The sequence below is a fragment of the Pundamilia nyererei genome, unplaced genomic scaffold (genome assembly GCF_000239375.1).
Source record: "Pundamilia nyererei isolate P.nyererei 1_Seehausen unplaced genomic scaffold, PunNye1.0 scaffold00494, whole genome shotgun sequence".
Taxonomy (NCBI): domain Eukaryota; kingdom Metazoa; phylum Chordata; class Actinopteri; order Cichliformes; family Cichlidae; genus Pundamilia; species Pundamilia nyererei.
In genome coordinates, this window is record NW_005187895.1 from 135,504 (window position 1) to 146,129 (window position 10,626).

Genomic DNA, 10,626 nt, shown 5'->3' on the forward strand with positions numbered 1-10,626 from the left:
TCTATTCATATTAATGTACAGAATTCACCTGCTTGCTGCTACTACTGCACATTCACCCAATGTATATACTATATATATATATATAATGTTCTTCCTCTACCCCCCCTCCCCCCCCATTTTTGCACATGTCGAGGTGCGTGTCAGGCTACATTTCACTGTGTGTTATACTTGTATAACTATGCATGTGACAAATAAAGAACCTTGAACTTGAACTTGAAGCATATTGGGAGGCTTTGAGAGTACTGTACAGGGATATAATATAAACACTACACTCTCTATATTTTAACATTAAAAAATGTCAAACTCACTATGTAGTGAGTCGTGAAAATGTATTGGAGTGTTCTCATTAAAACGCTAATTGAAATTCGACATCAAAGGGTATTTGTCAGAGGGAAATTCACCCTCTGACTGATTCATCTAAGGTGTGTTTGCTTCTTCTTAGGTGTGCAACATTTCAGTAATGAGTCATGAGAATAATTCGTTTCTAACACTGAAACTGTAACCTTTAATTCAATTCCAGTGAAAACGCCTATCTGCAGCTGTTAGCTGAATCTCCTGCATGGCTGTGATAAGAGCGACGTCTCTGACCTCCCCTGACATCTGAGGCACACAAAAAAAAGAGCACTACACTGCTGGTCACAGGACGCTGCTTCACGCACGTGTTCAATGATAATGATGCCAAGCAGACCTCCGATCTGCAACCCCTCAAAACCAGCTCAGAAAGTGGACTGCTCTGGTCCAAATATGCAGCATCTGGATAATAACAGACACTCAGTCCCCAGTAAATGAGATTAGCAGCTGGTCATTACACGCAGAATCTCAATATAAGCAGGGTCTGAGGCCTTTAAAAAACTTCCCTCAATTAAGGAATGACCTTGTGAATCTTATATTTAAGTAAGAATGAATGGCTGCTAATAGACTCAATATGAAGTGAAACAAGATTCTAATTACATCAGGAGCTCACTCACATGGTTAACCTTGAAATGCTCCACAGCTAAATTACTTCAGTTCAGACTGAGCATACTGAGAGATTCTGAGGCTGGTTTTATTTATTAATAAATAATAACTATTTATTATTTATTTATTAACTTTATTGTTATCTTATATTATTATGGTAAACATGATAAGCAATAATAGATTTTGAAATGGTCAAATTAGCACTGTTCGTATATTTGTGTAGGTATAAAGAAGACTCTCTGAAATTAGGAAATGGGGCGATTCTGATGTGGCAGCTATGCTGTAGCTCAGGTGGCAGAGCAGGTCAGCCACTAATCAGAAGGTCGGTGGTTCGATCCCAGGCTGCCTCCTGGCTGCATGTATCCTTGGGCAAGATACTAACCCCATGTGTGCCTACTGGTGGTGGTCAGAGGGCCCGGTGGCGCCAGTGTCCGGCAGCCTCGCCTCTGTCAGTGCGCCCCAGGGCAGCTGTGGCTACAATGTAGCTTGCCAGTGTGTGAATGTGTGTGTGAATGGGTGAATGTAGTGTGAAGCGCTTTGGACTAGAAAGGGACTAGAAAAGCGCTATACAAATGCAGGCCATTTACCATTATTATTGTTATGTATTATCTTACAACGCTTCAGTAAGCGATAGGCAGGTTGCTTCTCTAAGACCATTGCTGATGTCTTTCCTTCTTGGCATTGAGTTACCGCACACCTGAATGTTCCTGACTAGCAAACTCCCAAAACTTTTATAGAGGTGCTCACACTTGCTGATGAAATGTAAAATATTTGAATTTAAAAAGGGTGAAATTTTATTTGACCATGACTGTATATTTGATTAAGTACTATGATTTGTTTCTGTCATAAATACCTTTTAAAAACTAAAAAGGCCTTTCAGAAGTAAAGACATTTTATGTGAAATCAAATTTCATACTTTTTAAAACTTCTTAAGAATGCATGGGAACCCTGATTTATCTACCTCATGTGGAGACATATAATTACATTCCCCTTTTTTCACACAACTAGATTTCCATTTGCTTTGTAGACTTGTGCTTAAGTGTTACTTTTTCCTGCCATTAACAGAATAAATCCAATTTAGCCAAGAAGTCAGCAATCATGTCAGTCGGGACGGTGAGTCAGTGGAACAGGGCAACGGGATGTGAGTAGAGGTTATTAAGCCTTAAAACATATTCTGGCAGAAAGCAACAGGCTCTGAAAATAAGTCAAGAGAGCAGTGCTGGGAGAAAACCATTAATCTTGTGAATTCATAAGTGAAAACATTTATTTTGCCACTCAATCTGCTCTCAATGCTGCTGTTTCTTTCCAAACTGACAGCTGCTCATTAAAGATGTTAAATGTTAAACTAGATCCATTTAAATAGAGCTGAAGAAGCGCATTCAGGTATGGCACTGTGCCATAATGAAGGAGACGAGGAAATCACTTTAGCTTTGGACCAAAGCAAAGTAAAATTTGTTTTCCCAAATTGAATAGGCTCTGTAATAGAATGAACAGCTTTCTAATCTGCTTGATTTGTTGCCATTCCAGCTAAAAATGGAATTAAGAGCCAAGCCAATTGGTAATGTATTTTCTGATTCAGGAATTTAAATGTATGTAAGTTGTGAGGAGACAGCAGACAGTGTGTTCTGCAAAAGTACAAATGGAAAGTGCCAAAAGAGCCAAATGTTGACAACACAGCATTCTGACCTGTCATCCAAACATGGTCCCTCTAGGTTACAAAAAAAGCATAGCCAAAACACTTACATACAAACCAATGTGTGACATCACTGTGGCTGTGTCCATCTGTTATATACAGTTTATGTGGAAAAGGTATTCCCTCAGCAGACGGTACTTGTTACAAGACAATTTTAAATCAAAAACACGACCTGTCCAGACGAGGTTATGTGTTGAGGGTAAGTACCATGGTGATTCAGCCAGATAGCCACAACGCTTCCTTTAATCTCCCTTCATAGCGCACACCTCACATCCCCCTATTATCCTCTATTTAGGTTCAGGATTAATCCAATCCAGATGAAGTAGGTGGGTAATTATTCACGCCATCACAGTGACTATTACAGTTGTTATTAACTCCTAGTTCTCGGCAAACTGGCAGCTCTGTCAACTGTCAAGTTCTCTTTGTCTTTTTATGAACTTGAAGATGAGCCTAAAGATCCTCCTCTGTCCTTGAGTGTTAATTTTTTTTAATGAATGGTGTGATGTAATGATAAAGAGGTCAAATTTACAGCTGTACTTAGTTAGGGCTAATTTTGAGCAAGGACAAAACCTGTTATTGAATAAAGGTCATATTGAGCTGCTTATACTAATAACACATTTGGTGGCTTTTTACCAGATACACATAAAATTACAGCTCAATTATGATAACAGTGAGGAAAAGTTAAAAACCTACTGATTTCCAGTCCAAAGTCCTTTGGCTCTTCGTGTACAAATGTTTTTCTGTTTCTGATTTATATCGAGTTTGAGATTAGAACAAGTTCTCCTTTCCGTGAACTTGCTGTGAATTATCTTATTTATGCAATCTTTTAAGTTTTCCAGGAGGTAAAATGAATTAAAGCCTGCAGACAATAAAGTCATCTCACTTTTGCCCTTTATTTCGCTGCTGATTTGACCACAAAAAAAATGGGTTTATCAATACTCAGACATGAATTTTGAAGCATTGAAACTCGCTCTGTTTTCGTCTGTTTTCTTGTATCACTTTATTCTCAATGTTAGTCAGTAAATAAGAGGTCGCAAGGAGAAATCTGTGCCAAAATCCATTTCCAATGGAATCAAATTCCATTTAACAGAACAGTTTTGTTGTTCGCCGAATAACAAACAAACCAAATCAAAACAAAAAGAAACAAAAAAACTGAACTTCTGTGTAATGGAGTCATATAATTAGTTTGAATCAGCATTTTTAACCCAGATCCGACCCCTTACCTATTTCCGCCACGTCCAGGCAGTGCTGCTTGGAGGTGTAGTTTCTGTGGGTGGTTATGGCGGTCACGGTCAAACAGTACACCATCCATATAGATGTGTGGCTGCTGTCAAAGTGGCAGCTGTTGGGGCCGCCAGTCACATAGTCTGGACATTCCAGTTTGGCTTCCTTCCTTCACAAAATCAAAGAAAAAACACATTTAGATAAACACTAACAAACAAAAGGGAAATCAGTAAATTAACACTGGACATCTTTTTAAACTATACTTGGGATTTCTTTTCTTTTTGGCTTTTTTAACAGTCTAATTTTGTCTAATTTCCAAGCAGGTTTGCAATAATTTATCACACTTATTGTAGCCATCATGAAGCCAAACATCCAACCAGAGGGCTGAAGAACTGTTTTCAGCCAAAAGAAAAACAAGGTATCCCACAACAGATGGTCTCACTCCTGAGGACCTGAGGTTAACACATGGAGATGGAGATGGACATGGAGACACACAAATTCTGGGGAAAGTTCTCGATCAAGCCCCAAACCAAAACTGAATCCAGTCCTGACCTAGTAGTCCCAACATCTGAAACCAGCTTAAAACCAGGTTAAAACCATTATAAAGAAATGGCCAAATCAAAGCCCCAAATCAGGTTCAACGTTAGGCTAATGCCTCAAATTGATCTTAACTGTAATATTTTAAGGAACTTGTCTTTAAGTTTTGAAACTTTTCTATATGGAGGATAATCACAAGCTTATGTTTAACCTTATTAGCATGTTTGTATTCAGTCCTAGTGAGGGTATTTCATGTAAATAAAAAGTGTGTAATGGCAGTTTAATATATTAAAACACAAACAGCACTGAGGTGTGCCTGCAGAGTGTAATCTCCCTCTCTGAGCTGTGACTTTATTCCTAGCTGCTTTGGTGTTTAGTAAGATTTTGTCTTTTTTTTTTTATCAGATAATCCCTGATCTACATTTGTTTTCCCAAACAAACATACAAAGTGCAGCAGGAGATGAAACAACAATCAGTTGGAGCTCTGAAGCCACGTGGTGGTCAAAAGCACAATCCAATTTGTCCTGATTAGTGGCAGCGTTTTCTTTGCTGTGGCTGCCATCTGGGCCAGCTGGCATCTGTTTGAGGCCACGTGAGTCTGCGTTCAGGATTTCAGAGCAGCTTGGAAATATTGACCTTCTTAAAAGCTTCCCGGTGACGCGAAGCACGAGAAATCAAACTGCACAAACTCACCTGACCCAGAAACTGACCCAGTGTGCTGCTGATCTGGGGCTTCTTTTATAGTTTCACAAGGCTAAAACAAGGCTCTTATTGTTTGTTAGGGTGGATGTTTTATAAGGTTTTATAACACAATATGTGGGTTAGTGTAAAGCATTGATGAAATTTGAAACAATTTGATTACAATTTTTAAAGCCTTTTAGTCCCTCAGTCTCAAACATATGCACTAAGGCCACCAGTCAACACCTATCTACTGTTTATTTTAGTCCTAGTTAACTGTGAGATGTGGAGTTCATACTCTTTGGAGTAGGTGAGGATGTGGGTGACTTCCTCTCCGTCTGTCAGGTTGCTGAGTGGATGCCACCAGCAGGTGAAGTCCTCCATGTTTGGCGAGCGGCAGAAGTAGATGTGAGGCCTTGTCGTGGTGCCACCAGTCGCCTCTGTGGAGTCACACATGGGTGGAGTTAGAGGAAGTATGATGAAATTATAGTCTGCTCACCACATCTTTCTTCCTCAAGCCCCTCAGTTTAATTCATTCTGTCTGTTACAAGCCATTTCAGCTACTTCCTCTTTAAGGTCATCCTCCCTTTGACCTAACATTCATTTGACTGGCTGTCTGTCAGTTTGAAATATTTGGCCACATTTGTGCCTGTGATATCATACAAGGCCAAGAGTAGAAAAAAACTGAACCTGAGTGTCTGAAACCTGAAATTTTGCTCACAATGAACACCTGTATATACAGTGACCTTCATTGTTTTAAACTTGTATGTATGACACACAATAAGAAATGGCAGCTGTGGTGCAAAAATCATTGATGATTACAGTATGCTAACTATCATCCAGGTTAAGAAACAGGTTAAAGAAACATTTGTAGAAATGAAATGTGCACAAGATTCATAAAGAACTCAGGAAGCTTTTACTTTTTGTTTTGTAGATTTAAGCAATGCCTTTGTCTTTTTAAAGTATGTTAATTAAGAAGTAGGACAACTGAAGCAAACATGGCCCACATGACTGCAGCAAACTGAAAACTATTACAATCATTTCTAAAAACACGTCCTCTCTTTTTTATGATTTATTGAGAGCAGACTGATGATAATTCAATTTCTTTCAAATTAAATATAAAAGACAGAGACAAAGTGGGCATACAGCTGTGCTCCACAGTAACTCTTTGATCAATCGGCTCTTCTTCAGGCACAGCAGGGATTTTGGAGACTCACACTGTGAATACAAACACAGTGCTCTCTAAAGCATGACACTCTTTCACAAGCAGAAAAACAACTGGCCGAAAACAGGGGCAGACAAATCAATCAAGCACTCATCAGCCACACGTGAACAGTTGGCGAGTGTCAAAAAACGCCCTGCGCCAAAAAGGAGGCAGGAAAAAAATGTATTGATAAATAAATAAATGTTCAGAAATAATTAAAATAAATGAATGAACATATCAGTTGAATGATATATAAATATTTATGGATTCATTTATATTTCTGAAAAAAAAAACCCCGTTGTAGTTGTAGTTTCAATTAACAATTTTGAATTTATTTTGGAATTCTCTAATGTACAGAGTTATACATACAGACTCAAATATATACTCACTTAAATCTTTCAGTGATGCTGAGGGTTCTGCAGAGTCTTTTAACTTTTTAAGGCGTATTAACTTCTTATTAGTGATCATTACTGACTACAAGTGGTTGCTTCATTGTTCAGCACAACAGCACTAATTAACAGCAATCACTGGACTGACTGACACTCAGAACAATGGGAAAATTCAAGGAACTTAGATTAAGATTTGCAGATTTACACAGGTTAGGAATGTCTCTTGGAGCCATTTTGTAAACAACTGGAAATTCCAAGATGATCAGTTCAGCATTTCAAGAATTTGTATCTGTAACTTTTTTGCAACACTTTAAAGTTTGACTGAAATTTACAGCTGCCCACATGGACAAGCCAAATGCCTTCTGGAGAAAAGTTTTGTGGTCAGACAAAAGAAAGTTTGAGCCGCCTGGCCACAACGACAAGAGGTATATTGGTAGACAGAGGTATGTAAACACAGTTGTACTAGCATATTACGTCTCAAGCAGAACAATGATTTAGAAAAAACAAAACAAAAACAAATATGTGGCCAGGTGCTTAAAACATGTGCTGAGCAACTCTGCAGTGTTTTTTCTTATATCTTTCTTTTATCACTTCAGCAACAAAAGGTTTCCCGAGGTATGGAAAAAACATCTTTAGTGATGAAGTCTTTTGAATAAATTATCAGGAAGGAGATCCTGCAGCAGGTAGAAAAGCTTATCGGCCCACTACAATTTGCATACAGGCCGTGTAGGGGTGCTGATGATGCAGTGGTCACTCTGTTAAATTTCCTATATTGCCATCTTGATGGTGCCAAAGCGTCATGCTCAACTCTCATTTATTGTTTTTTCTTCAGCTTTTAATACTATCCAGCCACATCATCATCATCATCAACTTTATTTATAAAGCACTTTAAAATAACCACAGCTGACACAAAGTGCTGTGGAACTGTAAAATAAAATTACATGAGATATAAGTAAAAAACAAATAAAAGAAGAGTGGAATCATTAATTAAATAACTACTTCAATTAAAAGAGAAACGAAGTCTCACTGAGGTTAAAAGCCAAGGAATAAAAGTGGGTTTTAAGATGTGATTTAAAAGTGGACAGTGAAGGGGCCTCTCTAACATGCATGGGCAAATTATTCCATAACTTTGGAGCCACAATAGAGAAGGCCCTGTCCCCTCTGAGCTTCCTCCTGGATCTCGGTACCTCCAGGAGCAGCTGGTCAGCTGACCTGAGAGACCAACAGGGTGTGTGGGGATGAAGAAGCTCAGAGAGGTAAGGCGGGGCAAGACTGTGAAGGCATTTAAAAACAAACATAAGAATTTTAAAATTAACTCTAAAAGACACAGGCAGCCAGTGCAGAGAGGCTAGCACGGGGGTTATATGCTCTCTTTTTCGAGTTCCTGTTAGGAGTCGTGCAGCCGCATTTTGAACCAGCAATGAGAGCAATGACTGACTGACCCCCACATAAAGTGAGTTACAGTCGTCCAGGCAGGAAGAAATAAAAGCATGGCTCACTGTTTCAAGGTGCTGCCTCGAAAGAAAAGATTTTACTCTTGCCAGTCGCCTTAAATGATAAAAACTGGACTTAGTTAGGACTTAGACACATAGCTTAGCTGATGAACTTCTTAACCAGTCTAAACTTGATTTTAAGCTTGTTGGCTGGATTTTAGACTTTTTAGCTGACAGGTCTCAGTGTGTGAGAGTAAACGGCTGTTTTTCCAAACAGCTGAACTCTTCTACTGCTTCACCACTGGGTTGCTGCCTCTCCACTTTACTATATATTTTGTACAGTAATGAATGTCGCAGTACACAGGCTAACAGGCATCTCATTACAGATGCCGATGACACAGTCATGGTAAGCCTCCTTCATGGTGAAGAGGATTCCCATGGGCCTGTTGTGGATGAGTTTGCTTCTTGGTGTGATCAGTCATTTTAATGATCAACACCTTGAAAACCAAGGACATGGTTATTGACTTCAGGAAGTCATCCTCCCATCCTGCACTAACAGTGGTAAATGGTGCAGCCATTGAACTGGTGGACAGTTATAAGTATTTGGGGGTTGTTCTTGATAAGACTCTTTGAGCCACATCTTGCTGCTACAGTGAAAAAGGTTCAACAAAGACTACTTTTTAAGGAGATTGGGTTTTAACGTTTCTTCTGAAATAATGACCCTTTTTTTTTAAATAAAAGTTTTATTGAATCTGTTTTATTTGTTCTGCATCATTGCTTGGTATGGTAATATGTCTTTTAACAATAAGGCCAGACGTAGCAATCTGGTTAAAGTGGCTGGTCAGATTTCAGGGAGGTCTCAGGTCCAACTTGTGGACTTTTATAACAGGCAGGTGCTGAGGAAGGCCACCTCTGTCATGTTATGCTCAGACCATCCTCTCTTTAATGATTTTCAGCTGCTTCCCTGTGGTCGTGGGTATAAAGTGCCTCCGTTGAAGTCTAAGAGACATAGCGTGCCTTTTGTACCTGCTGCTATAATCAAGGTTAATAATACTAAACCATAAGGGTTGTTGCCATTGCACATTTGCATTTTTTTTATGAAAAATTTGGTCTGTTTTCTCTGGGCTTTGTGTTGTGTTTCTTTGTTTTCGTCTCTCTGTATGAACAGACTGCAAATCAATTTCCCACTGGGGACAATAAAGTTACCATTGACTACTGACCAAACACAAGACAAAAGAAAAACAGATAAAATCTGTTTTTTGAGTGGATGAAGTAGGCTAAGATTAACCTTCTGGAATGAACATCCCAAATCCTCAACACCATCTATATTGACATTTTGTGTACCGTGCTTTAAACCCAGGTCTGTGCCAGAAAACCAACCAATTTAAGCTAATGCTACCAATTCTGCCAAGAAGAGGGGTCAAATATCCAGCCAGAAGGCTTTTGACCCTGTGTGGATTAGAAAAAAAATCTAAAATAAGTTCAGACTGGAGCACCCAGTGCTTGTTTTTTAAATTCATTAAAGATGTGTGCGTGCAATCATTCCACCCACAGAAATCATTAAAGCTCAAAAATTACTATGACATTCCATGAAACTTCTGTCCATCAATGTGTATATAAAGACATTTTTTGCTTTTCTATTAAAAAATAATAATAATAACAGAATAAAAGAATCTTATAAATGAAAAATGTATTGTTTGCTTGCTTTAATTTAATCTAAGTGTGGGACAAGTGAACCTTTTAAAGCTAATTTGATCAGATCACTTGTGTAAACCTGTCTCTGTTGGGTCACATCTATTCATTTCCTTTCTATTCTTGTGTTTATTTATACTGTCTCAGCCCAGCCTAAGAACAGCAACAAGGAGAGGGAGACTAGTGAGGTGGTGACTTAGGACAAAAACCTAATGTATTGTAAACATATTATACATGACAACACAGCATGGTAGTTATTAATAAAACACTGTGGGAGCACAGCAGTGTGTCAACTTTGCCTTTATTACACACAAACTATTAAATCATGTTAAATCATTAAACAATACCTGCAGGGTCTCTGTATCTCTGCCACATGCTGGGGGCAAACATCCCAGCTATTATTTCTGCACCTTAAGACATTTTGCATCTAATAAAAGACGGAAATTAAACCCCACGTTTCTTATCATAATCTACACAGGAAGGAAAACTTGCTAAAAAGTTGTTCACCGCTTTGTTTTCCGTATCTCCTGAGCCGTTTTTGGCAAAGTCGCATTGCTGAAACTAACCGGCCGAAGCAGCTTCGGTGCCAACACGTGCGAACTGCTGGAGAGAAAATCAAATCTTTCGTCCCAGTAAACACATGAAAGCATCTAATGAAAAAGCTGTGACTGACTGGATAATGGAAAGGTAACGAAATGGCTATCCAGTCAGACTGCTAGATCTCACACTCACACACACCCCACATACATAAAGTGGGAAACAACAGGGAGGAAAATCAATTATCCAGCTGTCATCTCTCATCTGCTTCACCTCGACAAA

The 10,626-nt window shown here is 38.9% G+C and overlaps 1 protein-coding gene across 3 annotated transcripts in view; it reads right to left on the reverse strand.

The window, feature by feature from the left end:
* The window catches only part of crfa4 (cytokine receptor family, class I receptor 4), a 51,321-nt gene that overhangs the window by 7,216 nt on the left and 33,479 nt on the right, over nucleotides 1-10,626 (reverse strand). For all 3 annotated transcript variants that reach the window (XM_005754009.1, XM_005754008.1, XM_005754010.1), the window contains exons 3-4: nucleotides 5,388-5,529; nucleotides 3,874-4,043 (exon numbers count right to left, since the gene is read on the reverse strand). In XM_005754009.1, the coding sequence (XP_005754066.1) occupies nucleotides 3,874-4,043; nucleotides 5,388-5,529 (312 nt within the window). The remainder of the gene's footprint in view (nucleotides 1-3,873; nucleotides 4,044-5,387; nucleotides 5,530-10,626) is intronic.